This window comes from Pteropus vampyrus, unplaced genomic scaffold (assembly GCF_000151845.1).
Source record: "Pteropus vampyrus isolate Shadow unplaced genomic scaffold, Pvam_2.0 Scaffold52, whole genome shotgun sequence".
Classification (NCBI taxonomy): Eukaryota; Metazoa; Chordata; class Mammalia; order Chiroptera; family Pteropodidae; genus Pteropus; species Pteropus vampyrus.
In genome coordinates this window covers 1,848,770-1,872,100 of record NW_011888833.1, presented here as the reverse complement: position 1 = coordinate 1,872,100, position 23,331 = coordinate 1,848,770, and the positions used below count along the sequence as shown (strand labels likewise).

Here is a 23,331-nt window from a genome sequence, read left to right as displayed (position 1 = left end):
TTATGTTTTTTCATAACGGAGACATTAAGATATCATGCCTATCTTCAGAGGTTTTTAAAATAAGCACACGTAGAACGAGAACAAGTGAGTAATGTGGTCTGTGACAGGCATCATGACACCCAGACAGCAGAGAATGGGGTGTCAAAGAAGGGTCCCTCGGGGTGAGGGGCCGGCCGCTGGCCCAGAGGCTGCGGGAGGGGAGGGGAGAGGGAGCAGGCTGTCCAGGGGAGGGGGTGGGTCCCAATCAGCAGGGGGGTGCCCAGCCGGTGGCCCGGGGAGCCTGCTGTCCTGGGCGACAGGTGCCCTCTCTGCGGGGTGTCGGGCAGTGTGCTCTCCAGGGTGCCTGCTTGCTTCTCGTTTGGGGGCCCTGGTGGCATTGCCTCATGTCCCCGTGCACATGCTTTCCTGCGCCTGCTGGCTGGGGGTCCCTTTCGTCCCTGCTGGGTGCCCTTTGGCCTAGGACTTTACTGCTCAGCTTTCAGAACGCTCTCTTGAAATTGCATTTCTCCTACGGGACGGCCGTGCCCCACTGAAAGCTTTTCCTGGAAGGAAATGTGGAGGGATGAAAACGTCCCCCCGAAGTCCTGTCAGCGGGCATTTCGTGGCCACCCGTCTAGCGCGTGAGCCCTTGTGTGTGCCCTGCTTCCTCTCTTGTATTTTCTTTGGACTAGAGTAAGTTGTCACTTAACAAACAACAATGACAATGGGCCGGACCCTGCCAGTGGTCCAAGGTCACTGAAATCCCGTCAGTGCGTAGACTCGCTCCGAGCTGCCAGGCTCTCGGGCCTCTGAGGGGCGCAGCTTGTGCTCGGGGCTCTCGGGCTCAGTCTGGCTTTCCAGAGGCTCAGCGTGTGACGACCGCCTCTCCGGCCGCGGGCCTGCTGCTTTCCCGTTTCAGCTTTGGAACGACCAGTGAATCAAGGGTTATCAATTTGGACACCTGGAACCTTTACTCAGAGGTTTGTAAAAAGACGTAATCACAAGGAATTGGTGTTTTTGAACATATCTACATGTGTGAACGAAAGGGCCCTGGTCACAGAGCATGCCGCGTTGGCTGATGAATTTGCTGCCTCAAGTGGGACGCTTTCGTGTGAAACTTTATAAATATTATATACATGTCAGAGATTATCTCCAGAAAATTAAGAAACGAAAGGCTCTAGTAGTTTTAAAGAGTGAATAAAGGGAAGACATGAAATCGGCAACTTAGTTCAGTTGAACTCAGTAAGTGCTAATATTAGCTTATTAGAATGATATTTATTAAAGATTTTTATAAGAATTTCTATAAGACTCTTCGATACTCTTCTTTTAGCCCTCAGATGATTAAAAAAAATAAAAAGCGAGAGGAAGGTGTCTTTATCGGATTTCGACTTGCTTGACGTTTGAGCGGTCTTGTTAAACCTTCGGACACCTTCCAACAAATTCTGACAACTCACTGGCCAATTTCTATATACACGAAGTGGCTCCAGAAAGTGGCATTTACTAAGTCACGACGACGTGCTAGCTTAGTTATGCTAACTCATTTACACCTCGCCACGTGCCCGCGCAGCGGTCAGTATTATCCCGATGCGATAACTGAGCGTATAGATGAGCGAGATGCCCAGATGCTCTGACCTGGGAGGCAGAGCCGCGCGAAGCCTCCCCGAGTGCGCAGGTTGTTCCGTTTGTGGCGGCTGGCGTGGGACAGTCTCTTCCCGCTTATCCTGTAGTCCTGGATGGTCACGAGCTTTCAGATTTGTTCCACTGTAACTCTTTAACCTACATCCCAGTTATGAAAACGGAACTTAGGTCCGATGTGCTTCTTTCAAAGAGTCACCCAGCGTCTGAAACCGCGGTTTACCCGACTGCTTCGGCACAGGGCTTCTTTGGGCGTTGGATGTGAGCCCTGACTCTGAGGGGAGGGTGGCACCGCTGTGGTTTCAGCAGCTGTTTATTCACGGATTCATTCATCCTTGCGTTTTGGTAGAATAACTCAGAGGATTTGTCATCTAGGAAACTGCCCGCCTTAGCGTGTCATCTTGGGCCAACCACTTTACCTCTTTGGGCCTAAACTTTCTATTTTACAAATGAGACTAGAGATATTTCAAAGGTCCCTTTAGCTTTAAAAATTCTATGATACAGTTCTCCTCACCCCCCATCCCCAAACCAAGTCTAGGCGTTTGTGCTACCAGGTGAACTAGCTGAAGATAGGATAAGATTTTCCGAAAACCATTCATTCATTCATTCATTCGCTCATTCACATATGAAACATTTATCGATTGCCACGCACTATGCCAGGTTCTGAGGATAAAAAGACAAGATGCAAATAAGACCCAGATACACCGTCAGCCCTCAGGGTGAGGGCCTGATATGATGACACACTGCAGTGAGATTATATACTTGAACGATGATAACGTGTAGAGAGAGAGCAGCAGAAACGTGCAGAGACAATACAGACACGTACGAATGGATGACTATAAAACAGCTTAATAAGAGAGCATGGAGACGTTTGTAAATAATAAAGACTCATGGAGGACCTGCCTCCACTGTGCAGGAGGTAGGTAAGACACTCCTGTCTGTGTCTTCAGGGGTGTGGGAAGGGCAGGTGCTCCAGGGGCCACAGGAACAGAAGCAGCATGGGGGGTGCAGCGTAATGTTACGTGTGCAATGCGCAGCGACCTCCGAGTGTGGCAGTTGCTAGAATGTCAAGTTTAAGGCAGGGGAGGGTGAGCATAGAGCTGTTTTTTGTTGAGGGGAAAATGCACACAGGACCATCAGTTTAGATTTTTTTTTTTTACCAGTAGTATAAAATGTCATTAAAATATTCTTTTTACCAAATCGTTAAAACTGGAATAGGCGAATTTAGAAGATCATAAACCCGCTGCGAACTTCATCTGTGCCAGTTGTTCAGAGTTCTGCTAAACCTCAAGCCCAGGAACTAGTCTTCACCTTCCCGTTGCCCAGGCGAACCGAAGCCTCTCCTGAGTGGCTCTGACCATTTCTTTTTGAATGCCCCATAAAGCGGGTTGCAGGAGGACCTTTCTGCCGGGTTAGGAATGGTCTGCAGAAGACCTGCCTCGCACAGTTCTCGTTTCGCGGAAGCATGAGCTGGAGCCCCACGCTCTGCACCTCTACCCACAGGTGCTCCAGCTGCTGGATGGAGGTGGCAGGAACCTTACGGGGAGAGGGGGCGATGAGAAAGCGTGAGCACAGGAAAGCATCACTTACCGGGCTCTTGCTGTATTTTGTGGTCGTTTTTGAACCAGGTGAGCTGAGGCTCGGGGACGCCGTGAGCGTGGCAGTCTAGGGTGGTGGAGCTGCTGGCAGCCACGGTGTGGTCGCTGAGGTTCCGCAGGAGGCGCGGTGCTTCCTGACCTAGCGAACAAAGAGAGTTGTCATGACTCGTCAGCTTCCTTCTCTTCTCGTCCACGCACATCGACATTTGAAATTTATATAGAAACAGCAAAGCTCAGCCGTAAGGTTTCATTCGTAATTTTTTCCCCTCAATTTCTCTTCTATGGTTAACCTCCCGCTTCCTCTTTATTAAGTTGGTATAATAAATTGAAAGTCGTTCGAACACAAAGTAAAATCGAGAACTAAGTTCCGTATTTTCAGATTTCACTACCAAGGTTTTTGCTTGGCCAATCAGTGTTCTTTCTTTTTTTTGAGAGAAGCTTTTCTAAAACCTAAGGATTTTGCATCATACTTTAGGAACTGGACAGGAAAGACATGTGGGGTGTAGCTTTGCAATGACTTTTTCTATAAATAGATAGCATGGCGACGATGAGCTAACATGATTTCGTAAGTGTCTGTATTGTCGTGTTTGTGAAGGCAGTTTGTGTTCCTCAGCTGTCGGTAACCTAAATCGTAAGGTCACAGACCAAACAGGAGAATTTTTTGAACTTTGAAAGCTTTATTGATTCTTTCTTTCTTCCCTTCCCGTACCAAATGCAAGCCACCGAAGGGTTCATTCAAGAGGCAGAGGCACAGATTTGCGGGTTTTGCACTATATGATAGTACAAATATTGTATTTTATATTATTTTCTCTTAAAACATACAAATATGATACAATACAATTTATTTTAATAAAATCCCAACCCATGTAGTACAACAAAATGAATTTAATACATTAGGATGCGGTACGTTACAACATTAAAATCCCACGTCCAAACAGCAGTACCCCAGGGCCCGAGTGAGGGGTGTCTACCGGTCAGTCCTGCTGATGTGTGTACATTCTAGTTAGGCGGGGGCGGATGGGTAGGTAGCTCGAGCTTCCAAGGGGAAAGAATAAAGGAATGATGTCTGTCCCACCCTCCCAAATCGTCCGTCTGCCCCTCGTAGCAAACCCTGGAAGAGAAATTGAAACGGTTTGGGCGTGACTTACACACTCTGCGTCACTGGTTTCAGTCACACAGTACGAGCTTTCTCTGACCATTTCTGACTCCCGTCTTATTGTCCTAAAGCTGTGAAAGCAGCTCGGGGTGATTACAGCACTACGACAGGTGACACGTGGCTCTGCTTCCGTGCCCCTGCCGCCGTCCTGCCGGGTCCCCACACCTGTCTCTCTCTTTACTCCTGCAGGAAACTCTCAGGATTAGCATTCATCGAAGCGATTTAGAGCTCTCCGGTTAAAGTGTATTGTCATGTAACTTATAACGTGTGGATGTAGCGTAACAGGGCAGGGTTACTACCTGTTAGGAGAAACAGATTCTCATTACATTTTGATTTCCGTAGCTGATCATTCGTCTTTCCTCATTCCGTACAAAATGAACTCTGAAGGCAAAGGAGCATGTTGCCGGAAGCGCTGTGGTTCCGGAACTCTCCAGACAGCGTGTGGAGTGGACGACAGCGCCGATCGTCTTGCCTGCTTCGCTCTCTTTCCTACTCTGTCTCACCCCTGGGCAGAAGTGCTGTAATATTTCTGTGTTTGCATCCTGCGCAGTCTGTCAAATAGCTTTTCCTAGTGGAAACTGCAGCCATCTGTCAAGTCCTTCAGTTTGATAGCTCTTACAGTGGCCGTGGCAAGCCAACTCCGACATGTCTCATTTAAAACTCTGTTCACTGAGCTACACTGTAACAGCTTCTCTGAGCACGGTCACTGTTTCCCACGCACTGAGAGTGACCAGATAATCTGTCACTGCCCACAGGCCTTGTGGTACAAGGGAACTCTGAATGTAGGGCCCGCAACACCCAGCTCATTTTCATGGCTGCAAACTAGGGACACCAACACAGGAACACTTTAACGTAAATGTCACGAAGAACTCCCACAGGCCCCGTCTGTCCTACACAGACTTCAGACCAGAGAAGCAGCAGAAAGCCCCCAGAGTTGACCCAGGAATCTCAAACACACAGTTCATATAAACAAGTCTGAAACATATGGTATTATGATTTTTTTTTCCTTTGTGTCCATTTCTGAAAAAATGTTCTCCTATGCGAAAAGTCTCATTTTTGGCTAGTTTCTAAATGACCAATTAACCAAGGAATCATTTTATCAGTTTCCAGTCTATACTTTTTAGTCATCTATTTTGGTTTTTAGATAAGGCAGGAACATTGAGCCCCTGTTTTTGAACCTGTTATTTAATGGAAACAGGTAGCTGCTTTCCAAACATAAACAAGGCTCCCTTCACACAGAGAAAATCAGGAGCGACAGAACATTCCTGCCGTCGTCAGTGGCCACAGACAGCCCCCTGCCCGGTCGCCGCTTCGCTTTTCCGTGTCAGGCCCAGTGTCCCGTCCATGGGTTCCCGTTCTCCACCTGGAACGGGGGCCGAGGAACCAGCCTCATGCCCACTGCTCCATCTCCCTCGTCCACACTGGGCTCTCTTCCTTTCTCTTTTCCCAGTATCCTCCCCTTACTCCACCCCCAAAAGAGTAACTACTAAAAAAAAAAAAAAAAAAAAAGTTTTTCTTTTTGGAACTGTCCAGAAGGATTAATTACACAGCAAACAATCAGTTACAGAATTCTTAGAATCTTCGCCTGTAAATATGAGCACCCTGCCTTCCCCCTCCCCATGAAAACTGCAGTTTTAAGGGGAAGGAAATGATAGATTCTGCATGTCCAGTCCACTCCCCAAACCAGCGGCTGGTTCGGCTCTCATAAAAATGGAGGCTTCCCCGTTCTGCGGTCCCGAGGCCTTGTTTCCTGAAGGAACACACTGGCTTATAATGAACAAAGACGCCAGGCACAAGAGCCATAGGTAAAATTTTGAGATACAATTGATAATTCTTTCCTTTGGGCTGACAACTTCCAGGTTGCTAATTGTTTTCAGAGCTTTCAGGGGCTCTGGAAATGGTATTGTTTACTCTTTCACACTTGACAAAAGCAATTCCCACGTGAAAGACAAGTTTAGCCGTGGGACAGAGTCTGCTACCTAAAGTAGGAAACGGCCTAGAGAGTTCCCAAGCCTGGAAGGTTGTCATTGTCACCTCCTGTTGAACGGCTCAGCCACTGTGTTCTCAGCCGTACTATTTTGGTCATTATAGTTTGTTTTCCAATAGTTCATGCAAATCCCATATAATGATCAATCATAAATGAAAACAACAAAACAATGCATATTAAATTGGTGAAAAAGGTCACTTTGCCCCCAAATGCAAGTTTAAAATAAGAGATTATGGTCTCTCTCGATTTAAAAATGGCGTATCCATTTTTCAATGACTCTGAATTCTGCTTCTGTAGTTTTGCCATTTCTTAATCCCCACAAAAATCCTATTAACACAGGCTTATGGAGAAAGTGGACTTTTTTTAGTGGACAGATTATAGATTTACATTTAGAAGAATGCATTAAATCTCTGATCATAATAGCCTTTATTTCCTTGATAATCGATTGTGGTACACCTTTGAATGCCATCAATTAAACAGGATAAAGTTCTTTAAAAGAATAACCAGGGGACACAAATATTTAAAATGAAGGCGTGACCCACTTTCTTTCAGGGGCCGTCACTCATCTGTTCCGTCCACTCAGGCGGTGAGGAGGACACCGCCCCCTGGACTAGCTACCTGGAATTGCACGAGGGGAGGGAAGCGGGCTCGATTTGGGTGGATCCTCATGATTCATACTGCGATAAACCCTTCATACCTCTGAATTACACCAACATCTTGCACCCGGGGCCCATTTTAGAAGCTCCACCTTATTAATGTGCTTAATGTGGGGGAAAAAAAAAAAAAAAGCATTTTCAAATAAATAAGCGTTATAACTTGCTATCCAGGTGCTATTTACAAATCAAGAGCAGATGAAACAGTACAAAATAAACCCAGGCAGAGGTCCAACAGAGTCTCAAATTCAACTGTACTCATTCTGAGCTGGAAAGTTAACTTATTCATGTCCGTCTTTGGCAGAAACCAGCATCTGTTTAAATTATTCGGTTTGTGCAGCTTTGAAACTTAACAGTAAAAAGAGGTTGGCATCAAAGCGGAAGGAAAGGACCGGTTCCCAGTTGTTGTTTATCAGGCAGGAGAAGACAGCAAAGAGCAGAAGCACAGAGTGTGCCTGCGAGGTCCTCCAAATCCAGCCGCGCCCCCGGGCGCCCTTCGGCCTGGGGGGCCGGCGCGGGCCTGGGGCTCATTATTACTCTGTCATCTCCAAACTCATTTTGGGAGGAGCATCTCCTCTGGGCCGGAAAATTAGCAACAGTGACAATAAATCAAGATGATATGAGACAACTGTTACTTCTGAGTGAGTCCTTTAATGTTTGACATTACTTTGTGTGGTACAATCACTCCTGGTGCTCTTAAATTTGGACATCCGAGAGAAAACAGCCTTTTTGTTGCAGTGCTCACCTCTGATTGTAACTTCTTTCTTCTGAAGGATTTCTTCCCCTGTGAATATGTTCCTGGCTCTGCAGGCATAGGTGCCTGAAGCTTCCAGGGACACGTTCCTGATGACGAGGTCGAGGGTGATGGAGAAGGCCGTCATGACGGCCTGATTCTGCTTGCTGATGCTGTGCCACACGGTTCGGTTGCCGACCGTCCGCAGCAGGATCCACGTGACGTTTCCGTACAAGAACCTGTTCACCGTGCACGACAGTCTCAGGTCCTCTCCCTCCGTGGGCATCTTCTCCAGCGTAACGTGGAATCCGTTCGGCACGTCTGTAAAAGAAGAAGAAAGAACATGAGTCCATAGAAAAACCGGCGTGTCACCCGGAGGCAGTCGGATCTAAAGAACCGTTCCTACTTGGGTTTTCGCGGCACCGGCCTCGGAAGGGTGATGACTGATCTTACTGTTCGAGGGGACCTGATGGAAGGCAGCAGGCGGGACCCCGCTCAGCCCCTCCCGCGGGGCAGGAAGCGCCGAACGGGGCAGTTAGTCCGGTGGACGTTTTCCTTACTCGCCCAGAATGGCTCTTCAGAGTGGAATTTGTTTTACGACTTGGGACGATAACCACGTTCCCCACTCCTTTATCACGTACAGAGCTACCCCCGCTAAAAACGGGCAAAACAGCGAAATAGTAACAGCGATTTGTACTGAAAACCCGAGGTGAACACGTGAGAGCAGGTGGTCCCAGGGGCACGCCGGGGGCCGTGGGTCGTGCCAGCAGACGCCACCTTAACCCTCGGCTTTCCTAGAAAAAAGCAACCAGTCCCCCCAGTCTCCTGCAGCCGGGTTGACAGCATCCGCCTCCCGTGCTCTCTCTCCACTGTCCCTGCCTTCTGCCGAGCCAGAGGGCGGAGCGGGCAGAGAAGGGCCAGCGTCCTTGCGCAGGCCCCCTTTCACGGTGACCAGTCCACTCAGACAGAAAAGAGCGAAGTTCCTTCTGGAAATGCAGACAACTAACCCAGAAGAGCTGCGGATCCCAACGTGGGGGCAACGGCGGGCGGCGGGGATCATTTCCAAAATCAGATTTACTCCCCAAAGTTTATTAAACATTTTCTGAATGCGACTGTCATCAAAAGCCATCTCCTCTGACGTCCCTCCCTGGCTAACCTTCATCCCCGTCTCCTCAGAGCCTCTGGCGACCCCTCCCGAGCCCCGCTCCGCCGCCTTCTCCCCCTGGGCCACCGTTTGGCTTCCGCATGGGACTTGCCTTGTCATTCTGGACCATTTCACCAGGGGATTTAAAAAAACCGTTGGCCGCTGGCCCTGAACTGACCTGCTCTCAAACCCCTCGTGTTGCTTGTTACTCGTGGTGTATCTGTATTTGAGCAAAGAATTTGGGCCAACATTTTACAAAGTACTTTGAAGATGAAAAGCGCTGTGTTATGCTATTATTATTATCCTTTGCGCACAAAGCTATAAAGAAACCTTTAAACCTTCAGGGGACAATAGTCCAAAATTAGATATCACATCAACTCTTTCCTAAATCTCACTTTGCTTGTTTTTCTGATTTTTCTGGGCTTTGGCTTTATTATAAAGTGTCACGTCTGAAGAAATGCCAAAGTATTCATTTGAAACCTGGGAGCGGGGGTGACAGTGGCTTCTGGGGCTGTCAGTGGCTGGAGAGAGAGGAGGCCAGTGGAGGCTTTCCTGCTTTTAAAATGAAAATTTAAGAATGTGCCAGAAGATGCAGAAGCCGCTGACAGTCGTTTTTAACATAACAATAAGGTGTCAGAAATAGCCCCTCTAATTCAGCATCTTTTTATATTTGGGACATTTTCCAAGCACAGGATTAAAACGCCAGCCATCACCTTTCACACAGATACTGGAACAGAAGTATTGTGCACTGGTAGCAATCAGGGCATTTCTTGAAAGACCACAGACTCCATTTACGAGGTCTCATCCTGGTACTAGAGCCCAAGGGAGCCCAAGCAACACCACCAAGATCATGTAGAGAGTTTCTATTTACTTTAGTGATTTGAAACTTCCTGTGGAAATAGCTCACAGGTTTCCTGATGGAAGATTTTGTTTATCTTTGCCAAGCACCACCAGGAATCTCAAAATAAAATGCATTTAGTGGCACTGGGAAACCAGGGAGATAAGGCAGCGCTGTTCCTGTCTCACCCTCAGTAATTGCTAACACACCCATCGTCATGCTGAGTGCCAGCAAAGCGCAGCGCACACACAGGGGAAGGACAAGAACCGAACAGGTTTCGAGGTCTGTTTCTCACACGGGGGACACTGTTGCCGAGGCAAATTCTGCGTCTGTCATCATGCGACAGCCTCTTACAAACGACGATGTCTTCTCAGGGTCGCTCCATGGAAGACGATAAATAAAATGTCCTAAACGAGTTAATGAATCCGGAGGGACTTTTCCCTTTAATTCACGTTGATTTTTTTTTTTTTTCGCCTGAGTACAAAAACAGACCCAAGAAAGAATTGCCTTCTGACTCTCCGAGTGAACACAAGACAAGAGAGCTTCCCACACTTCAGCGTCTCGCAGAGTCAGTGCGGCACCGCCAGCACCCACGCACTCTCATCCATCTGACACGGTCCACACGCGTGGCAGCTCACGCGGCGTCAGGAGAGTGCTGCCCCCTACGCCTAGACGGTTTCACTTGACTGGTCACACGTGCACGCAGTTCATAAAAGAGGCAGGCATAGAAATGACAAGGACGAAAGGCGTCCCACTTGTCAGGTGGAAATAGAGAAGGCTTCTCTCCTCCTGAAGAACGGAAGTAACGTCCTCTAAAAGGAAAGTGAGCGGTTACGAGGAAGTTTTGCTTTTCCAAGTGTAGGTGATGGCAGAGTTCAGAGGCGCAGCCATGGTGGGGTTCCAGGGGCCACGGCTAACCAGCTTCCATGCGTCTGGAAAGCAGCTCCAAGTACTGTATGTCAAGGCGGGGCAGCACGATTGAAATGAGGATCCGTAAAGATCCAAATCTAGATCTGGGCTTAAAGCGGTGACATTTTAGGTGGATCTTTTAAAGCACTGCCCGCACTAGGCCAAGTGTAACTGAGCACATACACGCTCGTTTTTCAGAAAACAGACACGTAGGGTGCAACGTTCGGAAGAGTGTTCGGTCTCATCTCTAGTGAGAGTAAATCTCGTGACAAAAATTTGAGTAAGAAAAAGATAATAATCGGTTTAGAAATAATGTAAGCGAAAGATTTATCACGAAGCAAAACTAGAACTTTTCAGGCCGGGTAGAGAAGAATTCAGAGGCATCTGTGGCGGGCAGTGGGGGCTTGGCTGGCTGAATTCGTGCGCCGTTTTAAGATTCAGGCTCTTGAATTTCTAGAGGAAAAAAGGCGTGAGCTTCGAGTCCGCATGTTTGCGTTGAATTCTCACTGCTCCTTTCTGGGGACAAGACCTGGGGTCTAGAAAGGTTTCGGCCATTCATTCCAGGTCCTTAACTGTATAAAGCGGCGGGAGGTGGGGGGGACATTGAGTCCAGCTGGCCATCGGCTCTGCCAGCTGGGGCCGGGCGGCAGCAGCAAGGCCAGGTGCAGGTGTACGACACGGCAAGGATGGACCTGGTGGGCTGGACGGGCTGGACACTGGTGCTGCGGTTAGTGCTGGGCACCAGTGCACCTTTCCTGGGACCATGAACTTCAGGATATGAGCGCGCCCTCCCCCCCTCCCCCGCCCCCGTGCTCGTCCTCTTCCGGTACTGCCTTCGACTCAGGCACGAGGGGTCCCTGGCCTGGCCTGTGAGTGGCTCTGTGTGGCTGTGCCCCTCCCCACAATGGAGACAGTCTGCGGCGCCAGGCAGCCATGCCCTCTCGGAGCCTGTGCTACCCCCACTTCTAGATCTTTCCTGGGTTCTCTGGGGTCCCAAAATTCCCTGGGAAGATGACCCCAAGTCCATCTGCAGACTGTCTCAGGTCTCCTGTCTCTCCACGAGTCTGTCCTCCGAGGTCTGACCCCTTGTCGCTGAGCACAACACTTCTGCGTCCCTGGGAGGACTGTTCGTGAGCGCTGTGGGTTGGACGTGACGGCTGGGGAGACCATACACATGGGTGCATGGCGCCCCTCGGGGTGGGATGGAGCCGGGAACGGGAAGGGAAGACAGGTGAGTCCAGTGCTGGGAGACGCGTGGGCTGTCAGGTCGCAGGGGGACTTCGGGCAAGCAGGCCGGCCCCCGAGGCGCCAGGGTGCGCTCCATCCACATCTCCAGGCACTGCCACCCTCTGCCGTGGAACGCTGAGGGGCCCCGGGATTCCACATCTGGGCATCACCTTTCGGGTCACCGTGAAGGTGTATTTGTCCCCAGAGACCAAACACATCTAACAGCTCGTTCGCTGGGTTTGGAACTTGCAGGTGATGCGGTGCGTGGTTTGAGGGCCTCCACTGGTGCTCTGGCCTTGGCTCCGCTGACATCCGAACCGCTCACAGGGTGTGGCCCCTCCTCACACCCCGGGTCCCCGCCGGCCCTGCTTCCTTCTCAAAGGCCCAGAGCCACGCTGGACGATGCACGTGGCTGTCGAGCACGTCAGGTGCAGCTAGTGCGACCGGAGTACTGGATTTCAGTCCATTTTATTTTAATTAATTTAAAATTTAAAAAACGAAGCAGTCTGATATTTTAAAAAATATCGATGACGTGTTGAAATGATAATATTTTGGCTATAGTGGGTGAAATAAAATTAATTTCACGTTTTTCTTTTTACTTTTTAAAACTCTGGATACTAGAAAACTTTAAATGATGGACGTGGCTCACGTTATATTTTTGTCGGACAGCGCTGGCTTACGTCGGTGATTCGGCTGTCACGTTACTTCTGCACATGCCTTTCAATACTAGCATCTGTGTCATTTAACCTTCTTCTTCGTTTCCTTGGTGTTAAAACCACGTCCCCAGGAAGACAGGGCCTCGCTGCTGTCCCCACGGGCCCGGCACAGAGCCGAGCTCACCGTGTCAGCCGGTGACTGTTCAGAACGGAGCGGGATCACTCAGTGTTCTGGGCCCTAAACCACACAGACGGGCGCGGGTTCGGATGGCACCCCGTTCTCGGCCACATACACAGGACAGCACACACGTCTGTGCCTCGTCCGTCTGCGTCACCTGAGAAGCAGCCCCTGTGAAATGCTCTCTACAGCCTTCTCGAAGTGAAGGGCTTTGCTGCTCAGAGTGAATGCAGACTTGGTTTCCTGCCCATGTCTCAGACGTGGGAGGACGGACTGAAGTCCAGGGTGGCTCTGCTGTGTGCCTCTCACATCCCTTCCAGCTCTGACACTCTGAGAATCCACTCAGGGTGTCACCCATAGCACAGCTCCTCGGAGGCGTGGCCTGCTTGCCAGAAGCCTCCCTGTGACCTGAAAGCCCACGCGTCTCCCAGCACTGGACCTGCCTGCTTCTTTCTGGAGAGCTCCAGGCAGCTGCCACAGCCTGCCCCACACAGAGCGAAGTTTCCAGAGTGTTGGCAAACCGCCCAGGTTTCCTCAGAAACTGGGGGAGTGTGGAGCCAGGCAATTGTTTTTATACTTTGAGCTACTTACTTCCTTCCTGTACCCACGGAGGGACACAGAGAGTGCCATTTGTGTACCTTGAAAGTTTTAAGACTTGCAGAGACTGTCATATTTAAAGCTAAAAATTCTTAAATGTTACCAAAAATTAGCCTGTTAATTATTGTCAGGGAAGTTCAGGTCCAGGTCGTTGTGGGAGAGCCTCATTTCCCAAAATGGTGAAATGAAGTTGTGAAACCATTAGCTTCTTGGTTAAAAACGGAAAGCCATCACATGTATTATAATTCGTTTCCTTGATTATTATTGAACAACTGTTGTGTGCCAGACCCTGTGCTAAGTAAGTGCTGACGGGAGTCAAAATATGAGCATGACCAGCTCCCACATTCACAGCCCAGCCTGGCAGCGGGACATGCACGAATGGCTCTGAGAGAGAATTCAGAGAAGTCGCTCTCTGGGAGACTCAGTGATGTAGAAGACCATTCCCGCGAGCAAAGGATGAAGGGACTCGAAGTGTAACAGTTCCATGGAACAGTGTTTGTTTTTTTAAATAAAAGTCACTCAATCTATAAAGTGATCAAGATTTGAAGAGGGGCCGAAGTCCCCAGGCTGTCTTGGTGGCCGTAAGGCGTGTGACTTACCTGTGACATAAAAGTTTATGTTCCTCTTCACCGTTCCCACTTTATTGGAAGCCATGCAAGTGTAGATTCCAGGAATTCTGGACTCAGCCACGACCAAGGTGCTAGCCGTCTGCAAAAGTAAGGGACGTTTTAGCTAGCGATAGGACCAAGAGCTATTTGAACATCCCAGAGTTCCTCCTGAGGGTCAGAGCCATTCAGACATCCCATTCATTCAGCAAAGCTCGTACCGCATGGGTGGTGGTTACCAGAAGCTCTCCCCGTGCTGAGCCCCAGCAAGAATGGAAAAATAACAGGAAAGCAGGTCCTCAGGGGACCGGGGGCTGTGACATCCGACTCGCATGAGGGTTTCAGGCTTATTTATCTCGTGCTCCTGGCGTGACAATTACAGACCTGAAGCTGGGATGTGGGACTGCACGTCCTACTCTGCGAGGTGGGCAGTTCTGCATCAGTGAGGACAGGTGAGGCCGAGGCCGTCTTTTGTTTGGCTGACCTGAGGTCGTGGATGCACTTTGGGGACAGGAGCCTTTCCTGGTTAGTTCTACAGTGGGCGTGTTAGGTGAGCAAGGACAGAGAGGAAGGTTGGCCGAAACATTTCTTTTATGTGCTCAAAGAACGTGGCATTGCAGCCCCGATGATGCTGACAGAGGCCAGAAACTCCTGACTAGGACTGTTGCGTGTGTTTGTGAGTTACTGAATTTCTCAGTCTGTCCATTCCTGATCTAGGAAATGAGGGTGTAAGTTATGAATTAACACAATATCGTTTCACTAGATTTTAGTGCTGCTATTTGAGAAATTAGCCCCTAAAGAAACACTAGGAGTCAAATTTGTGTGACCTTGAAAGCACTTTTTCAAACTGTGATGTCTTAAGAAGTAACGAAACAGCTATAGCTTAAAGGCTCGCATTTTACTGTCTTTTTTTTTAAGACAAAAGTTAGCAATACAGAAAAATTATTGAGTTTTAAAATTCAATTCAAACTTGCAAAAAAGTAGTACATACCGTATGTAAAAAGAAAAAAGAAAAAAGAAAAAAAAGAAAAAGCTAGTAAGGTTTTCATATTTAAAATTACAAAAAAAAATGTTGATCTAGTTATTTATAAATTGTTGCAGCCTATCTCCTAGGACACGAGTAACTGGTCGCAGGCTTTGAAATCGCAGAGGCTGTGCCAGTGAAGTATAATGATTGAGTGATGTGCAGACTAAAGTAACACACAGGCTGAAATGTGACTGGACTTTCTAAGATGGTGAACGCAAATCTGCAGAGGGTCCGAACATTCTTCTGAGCTGCTCAGTCATATGCCAGACACTTACGTTCTCACATCCCATTCAATAAATGAAAGTACTGCTGTGTTTATTCTACAGATCAGGAAGACTAAAAATATGCTCCTACTTATTTTAGCCAGCCAGTCCATTGCTCCAAATTCTGTCATTTTTGCTGTGGTTGGTGAATATTACAAGATGCTTCCTCTTCTGTTTGTTGGATCTGTTTAATTATACTGCCCATTGATCCTCTGTGTATTATTGAAATTATTGGAAATGAAAGTGTCTGCAATATGTGGCATTTTAAATTTAATTTAGCAGACATTTACTGAGTGTTTATCGAGGCATTGCCCAGATGTTTGAAGGCACAGAGATGAATATGACACAATCTGTGTTCTTAACCTCGAGGGACTACTTTAAGTTGATAGAGAAGATGTCTCTACTCAAAGATCAAGTATTATCCTTCTTTTGAGGAGCAACACACACACAAAGGCAAATCAACAGTGAAGAGTCTGGAGGAGAGCTCAGAGGTCTCTCTGCTTTGATTATTAATCTTTATAAGAGGTGAGAAATAAAAACAAATTCTGGATAGCCACTTCCTTTGAAGTCCTGCACCTACCACTCAAGTCATGGGAGAAAACGAAAGCAAGAGAGAAGCTCGTAGGTGGCAGTGTGAAAGGCAGTGTTAGCTGGTGGCAGCTGGAGGGACACACTAAGGCTCTGCCTGTTCCGTCTCTGGAAGCCTGGGCTGAGACACCTCACCCAGCGTGCGACAGGTTCGCACCCCGGGAGCACACGGCCAGGCTGCCGGCCCCTGTTGCCGCTCGCCTCTCTGCTGAGCACTGCCGTTCTGACGGCGTTAGCTCGCCAGTGTTTTCCTAAGGAGCTTCCGCAGAACCTTATTTAGATCCTCAGATTTAGTGTTGCTCGAGAAACAGGTGAGAAACTTCCTTCTGCTTGGCTTCATTCAGACTGTCTGACGTTCCGGACGGCGGGGCCCTGAATCTGGAAGTCGTTTGGGTTCCTATTAAAAATTATCTTGGTTTCACTGAACTCAGAGCACCTGAGAACGAGAACTGGGTCCCACGCAAAAGAAAGTCATCAGATGTATACATCTGCCATACTGGGGACCTGCGCGGGCCGTCTGGGGGTGGCTACAGCCACTTTACGAGACTCCAGCACAGTCGGATAGCTCCGAAGCTGTCTGTGCTCAGAATGGAGTCGGGGTGCCTGGGAGAGAAATGAATCAGGCCTCCCGGTGATCCGTGGAGACAGGAAGGCATTTGAGTCTCATTCTGCCCGAGTGATCCCTTCCAAAACAAACACCTCCCTCACAGTCAGCCTGCCAGAACTCACCTCTCCAAAGTTTCTGTTACCATTGAACTAGAACATGACACAGATGGGGGTTTATACTGTTTCTTTGGTTCTGGGTCCCTTTATGTGCCCCTTGCTGTGCACCAGATAGTGTGCAGGCATTATCTCGTTTAATCCTCCCTGGGCCCTCGGGCGTGGGTGTGTGACTCTGTTCTGCAGAAGCAGCAGCTGAGGTCACGGAGGTTAAGTGACTCACGCACAGATACGCAGTAGCACAGACAGACCTGGGTCATCGGACTCCAGTGCCTCTGCTCCTAACTCTCTCCATAACCTGCATCTTGCCTTAAAACTCCTTACAGGTAATAGCTCAGCTCTCTTGGTAGAGTTCTGTCTAGTCCTTGAATTGGGTTTTTCCTCGAGAATACCTCCTTGAGTCAGCCTGGATAGGGCACATAAGCTAAACGCTACCGTGTACAGAAATTCGAGTTTCTTTCTTAGTATCGTATACAAGCTGCAAGCTGGTTTTCAATGGATATGGTGTGTATGGTTTGAAAATACGATTGATGAATGAAAAGTTATAATGAAAGAAGAAAATTTAGAAAGAAGATGAAACTTATATCCTATGATCAACTTTATTAAAACTTATCTGATTTCTAGAGTACTTCTCTTTTTCCGGAGAATATATTTTTAAATTATAAATGAAAACATTTTCATGAAAAACAACCTGACCATTGAAGTATAAACTTTACAGAGTCAGAAGAAGGAGCTCAAGTGTGAGCCATAGGTGAGTATAGGACGGTAAGACTCAGTATAGGAGTCTTCTGAATTAAAGGGACAAATCCAAATCATAACCAAATACTATTGTTTCAAGGGAGGGAAAAAAAATAAAAATAGTTTAACAGTTGGATACCAAATACCAACTTAATACTTAGTAAGAGGAAGTGCCAAGAATTCGAGTTGCAACAAGTGCTTGAAATTATAATCATTTATTTCATAAGGTTCACTAAAAGAAATTCTCAAAGATTTATGCTTGTGTCGTTTCTATGATCAGTTTTCATTTGCCACAATTTTACCTTAGCTCTGAACCCACAAGTGCCTCTACTTGTCCTGCCAGGACCTCAACGATTTAGATATAAGAAACAGACTGTCAAAGTCCATTCCCTGGTTTATTTGTATGACTCAGGAACACTGATGCAAACCGTCGTCAGGTACTGTAAGTTTGGAAGTTATTCATATGCCTTCCTTCCTCCCTTTCTGCTCAGTATTAGTAATTCACCACTACAATATGATTTGAACCTCATGGAATAGAATAGATGGCACGATGTGTAATTCAGCTTAATTTCCAGCATCAGCTTGTAGAAAAAGCCTATATATAGAACAGTGATTGTAATCTCGGGATGTTTCTAATATAGTTTCCTTTTAAGTGTCTCAGGAAGAAATAAAATTAACCTAGGGTGGCACATTTGAACCAGGTGATGGAAAAATAGAACGTGAGAAATAGAAAAAAATTAGGGAGTATGCGGGAAACGAAACACAAGCCGTAATTCTGTGGTCGGGCATTGACGCTTCTGTCTTCGACTGCCTCGTACAGTATACTTCCCAAAGTACCTCAAAATGATTTCAATGGAAACGTTGCTAAAATGTCAAAATTGTCAGGATTCTCCAGCCTCACAGAATTAATGCTGTAAGACATATTTCCTGTGTGTTTTTCCTCACACAGGGCCTTTTCTACTTCCCGTTCCATACCTCCAGACCCAGTAGTCTGGCCGCCCCATTTAAACAGAGTGAAACACCACGTTTGCTATTAACGACTCCATTGATGACTCACTTTTCACAATCTAGGCCAAAACTTGCCAGTAAGGAAACTGAATTATATTGTCCTCTGCGCTCTTCCTTGAATTACATGAAACAAAATAAAACAACGAAGCAAAGAAACAAACAAACAAACAAACAAAAACACAAAAAAACCCGCAAGCCCCTGAAATCCAGCAGGTGCCCCAGTGGGCTCTCCGTCCCCTGGTCTGTGGGTGGTGCTGCTGGGTATGCCAGCCATGTGCCTGGAGGGAAACTGGGCGTTATAGTCTTAAATTGGGACTAAAAATGTACAGAACATAAAGCGATTTTAATTGTAAAGAAAAGACCTGTGCAAATCATTCTGAAATAGCAAAACTTCCATCTGTCATCATCATATGAAAGGTAAATTTTTTTAGACACACAGAAAGGTAGGTACATTAATAGATGCTGAAAGTAAAAGAAGTAAATTCTTCTAAGTTTAGGACGTGAAATTAATAATTTAAAGTCTAATGTGTTACAGTTACAGCTGCTAATAGGACGTTATATATCTGTATACAGACATACACGTAGAGCAACTGTTTACAAAGAGTATTAAGTGTTTTTCATCGCTTATACTTGTTTAACAAATGGTCTTCATTGTATGTGATCGCAGTCAATTCGGAGAATTGCATTAGGGTCTACATGACAATCATCTTTATAACGATAGGCAAATTAGATAGGAAAAATGTTATTAGCTGCATATTTTTGGAGGAGAGAACTCAGGCTCAGAGAGGTGAACTGATTCGTATGTGGTTATGCAGCATAGGAAGTGGCAGAGCTTGATCCCACTGCTCTAGACTGCTATGGGGCGGTACAAGTGCCAGCTGTGTTCAAGAGATGGAGAGTTAAACCTCTGTGTAACTACAGAATTGCAAGTCAGTAAATATGTTTCACGCCTGCCCGGGAGAGATCTGGAAGTTCCTTCATGTTCCTTCATGTTCCTCCGCCCACTGGTTCTTAAACAGGTATTCAGCACAGAAATCAGGTTGCTCCTTCATGGTTCAGGCTCATCAGAAACCTCAATTAACTTTTTCATTTTCCATTTTCTTTTCTATTGTGTATTTCTGTGGCTAGGATACCAAAATAGGACTAGACGCTACCACAGAAATTGAGCTCATAAATTCTTGTTTTAATATCCAGCAGTTATGGCCAGGAAGAGGCAAAATGAATTGACACAATCAGTGGCATCTTGAGATTTTCTAGTACTTTGTGACAACTAACTTGATTTCTATTCTGAGGCAAATTCCTGTTTTAAAAAAAAGTGTCATCACTCAAATTAAACTTTAAAGTTTATAGAATTTCCTCTTTGCTAAATATTTCATTAAGCTGCTCTCCCATCAATAGCTACGCATCACGGAATGTCTTAAACTATTGTTCGTTTGTATTAGAGAAAAAAACCATAAACTACTTACAGCTACTGCTAGTTGTAAAAACGTTTCCTAAATCCTTGACAAGTGATTGCTGATACGATCATGCCAGCCATCACCGTTTCAGTTAATTTCTCTATGGGCTTAGCTGGCACAGCACTGGGTTTTGGAATAGGAAAACTTTCTCGTTTGCTACTTTGAGCTAACTGTCTAATCACCCCAGTTTTTATCTTTAAAATGGAGGTAACCACACCACTCTGACCGGCCAAAGAATGATGTCGATATTAGCATATGCCGAAAAGTTTAACATGATGAAGAATTTAGATGTTATTTGTTGTTATTGTTAAATCCTGCACGGAGAATGATGCCATCTACTCTGTCGCCTTCAAATGCAAAGAATACAGCCGAATAAATAGATAACATAAGCATAACCACACTCAGGCAGAAGCATCCATATTAACAGACTACTCCAAATCGAGACATGCACATGTAAACAGATGTTTCAGAAGGGCTTATCTGATGTTTTTCCTTTTTAAAGCATCACTACCCTGTGTCTGATATAGCATATTTTTCAGTATGTTTTCCACTAATTCAACAGAAAAAAATGCCTCCAGGTCTTAGATCCACCAAGATTTGCCTGATCCACAAGACGGCAGCTTTGCTGAGGCTCAGTAGGGGTTAGGGGAGTGGAGGAGGAGGAGCACAGTGGAGGCAGAAAAGACACCTGTTAGACCCTGATTCTGTTGGGACTAGGGGGGGCAAGTTAGAAGTCTCTGTTTTGTTTTTTTTTTTGAGGTGTAATTGGCATATAACATTATGAGTTTCAGGTGTGCAACATAACGATTTGATATCTGTATATGTTACGAAATGATCACCATTATACGTCTAGTTAACACTGGTCACCATATTTAGTTACACACTTTTTTTCTCGTGATCATAACTTTTAAGATCTGTTCTCTAAGCAGCTTAAAGTGTGCCATGAGGCATTGCTCCTGACCGTATTCCCCATGCTGTGCAGTGCATCCCAGGACTTACTGACTTTGTAACTGGAGGTCATACCATTTGACGCCCCTTCCCCGCTTCGCCCGCCCCCGCACGCTCTGCTTCTGGCAGCCACCACTCTGTTCTCTGCATCCACAAGCTTGATTTTCTTGTTTTTTTTTTTTTTTTTTTTGGATTCTGCGTACTGGCTGAGATCAGATGGTATCTGTCTTTCTCTGTCTGGCTTATTTCACTTAGTAGAATGCCCTCAGGGTCCATCCGTGTTGTCAAAAACGGCAAGATTTCATTCTTTTTTAAGACTGAATAATATTCTTTTGTGTATACGCACCATTTCTTTATCCACGGATGGACACTTGGGTTGTTACCATGTCTTGGCTACTGTAAAATAATGCTGCATTGGACAGAGGGATGCCTATGTCTTTTTGAGTCTGTGTTTTCATTTTCTTCAAATAAATACCCAGAGGTGGGATTGCTGGGTCATACAGTCGTTCTGTCTTTAATTTTTCGAGACCCTCCATCCTGTTTTCCACAGTGGCCGCCCCATTTTACATTCCTACCAGCAGTGCATGAGGGCTCCCTTTTCTCCACGTCCTCGCCAACACTTATGTCCTGTCTTTTTGATAATAGCCCTTCTGACAGGCGTGAGGTGGTATCTCCTTGTGGTTTTGATTTGCATATCATAGGTCAGGGAATCTGGAGATACTGTGTGTGTCTGTGCACCTCAGTGTAGTCAGGCTTTGCCTTTGCAAAGACAGGGAAAACAAGACAGCGTGTGCCACGGACACGATTCACTTTAGCCTTAAGTCTTGGACTAGCTTTTGCTTGTCACCATCCCACTTTCGTGTGGCAGTGACTGTCAATCCTGGTTACGTGCTAGAAGCTCCCAGGCAGCTGTTAGCTCAAAGAAGAGGTTCTGATATAGCAGTGATTGGGAGAGCACGCTAACACGCAGCCGGGGCTGACAGCCACAGGCGTGTTCCAGTGCCACGTTCAAGAGGCAGTTCCACCTTTTCCGTTAGGACTGAGTCCTCATTACTTCGGAACTGGCGGTCAGCGGAGGACACCGCTGTCTGAGTGGTCTTGGTGCGTCTCTCCATGAAGACGCAGCTCAGAAACTGTCTTCTCTCTGAATTTTTGAATGAGCATTTGAATTACATCTAGTTCTAATAACCCCAGACTTGGGAGCTTCGCGCATGTTTTGAGAACAAATATCCCGATGCTTATTTTTACAAAGAATACCTTATTCTTTCCTTCTATGATTGCCGTGCGCTGAGTGATGCTCTCGATTCTGTTTCCTGTGTTGCTCTCAGGATCCAGCAAAAAGGACTCTTCATTATTGGAGCAAATGTCATACCTATTTTTAAAAAGAAAGTCAGTCGTCATTATGTTGCTTTGCAGCGTGGGCCAGCCTATGTGACAGGAGAGATGAAAATCATTGCGTAGGCTTTCGGATGACAAAGTCACACATTTTCTTCTTTTCCTTCGATCTTTTTCCCCAATATCCATCCTCCAAACTTAAAAATAACAAATATATTTTGCCTGATCTGAGAATAAAAAGCCTACCAGCGTATCCTATATATCCTTCCTGTTCTAAATGTTAAATATGAAATAAAAATGCATCAATTAGAAAATTTGACATATAGATTTTAATTAGTTCCTAGTGGAGGAAACATGCAAACAGAAAAAACGGTCTGTTAATGAATGGAAACCTCGAGGAAATAATAGCATTTCACATCTATGAAAGGCCGGCTTTTAATCAGAATATTCCATTATTCCATTAGGAAGCTGATTTTTTCCAGGGCTAATTAAATGTATATGGAAACACATCAGTGAGCAGTTCTTAAATTCAGTCTGTTTCTTTTTGAGTTTTGGGCTATCACGGCAAGCTCTTTAACCTCTCGGGCCTCAAGTGTTTAATTATAAAATAAGGGTGTCGAAGTCATTTATCTTTTAAGATCTTTTTTGTTTCTAAAAGTCCTCAAAATCTCTCTTGTTATGTTAGACTGGCTACCCAAGTACCATTTTAAAGAGATATTTTGACCTATATCTGGAAGACAGCGTATTCTCTCAGATACATGTTATCAAGGTTCTGTTTTCACATGGTTTACTACTCAAGTCATGGGTGTAAATATTTGCTGATCATTTATTATATCTTAAGTATCCTGTGTCCTACATGAATAAAAAATCCTGACATCAAAAAAGACACTTAAGTCCACTCTGGCCTGGGCAATGCGGTGCTGTCCAGCACCCACCAGGCAGCGGCTAAACCAGTCCCTTTTGCTCCCACACCTTCGGCTACTGGATTGAGGGAAGCCCGGGCTTTCTTGTCTGATAGTCCAGGCCATCCACGGGCCATTTCCCTGCCTGCTCTTCCAACCTGAACCCCACAGAAACCATAGTCCAGTCAGGCTACAGTTCGATGGTTAGTTCAAAGAGTACCGGACCAGGAGTCAGAGGGGACACAGGTCCCGCCCTGACTTTTCCTAGTCATATGACAAGTTTTCTCTTCTAAAAAATAAGCATAAAAACATGTCTGCCTTGTTAATCTCACAGGATTATATAAGCATTACACGATTTAATTCACTTAGGGTTTGTGAATTACAGATGCCATAGAAAAGTAAGGAATTGTTTTCCCTGTATCTTCCCGCATGCAGTATGCGCCCCGAGCC

At 46.3% G+C, this 23,331-nt stretch overlaps 1 protein-coding gene and 1 long non-coding RNA gene across 2 annotated transcripts in view; both read right to left on the bottom strand.

Moving 5' to 3' along the window:
• The window catches only part of FLT1 (fms related tyrosine kinase 1), a 105,130-nt gene that overhangs the window by 57,580 nt on the left and 24,219 nt on the right, over positions 1-23,331 (bottom strand). Inside the window, exons 6-8 of the mRNA XM_023530708.1 lie at positions 13,890-13,998; positions 7,754-8,062; positions 3,205-3,351 (exon numbers count right to left, since the gene is read on the bottom strand). Coding sequence (XP_023386476.1) covers positions 3,205-3,351; positions 7,754-8,062; positions 13,890-13,998 — 565 coding nt within the window. The remainder of the gene's footprint in view (positions 1-3,204; positions 3,352-7,753; positions 8,063-13,889; positions 13,999-23,331) is intronic.
• Positions 10,148-11,875, bottom strand: LOC111739652. The gene is made up of 2 exons (XR_002780333.1): positions 11,649-11,875; positions 10,148-11,387 (listed from the first exon to the last, which is right to left on the bottom strand). It is a non-coding gene; the product is annotated as an uncharacterized LOC111739652 (long non-coding RNA).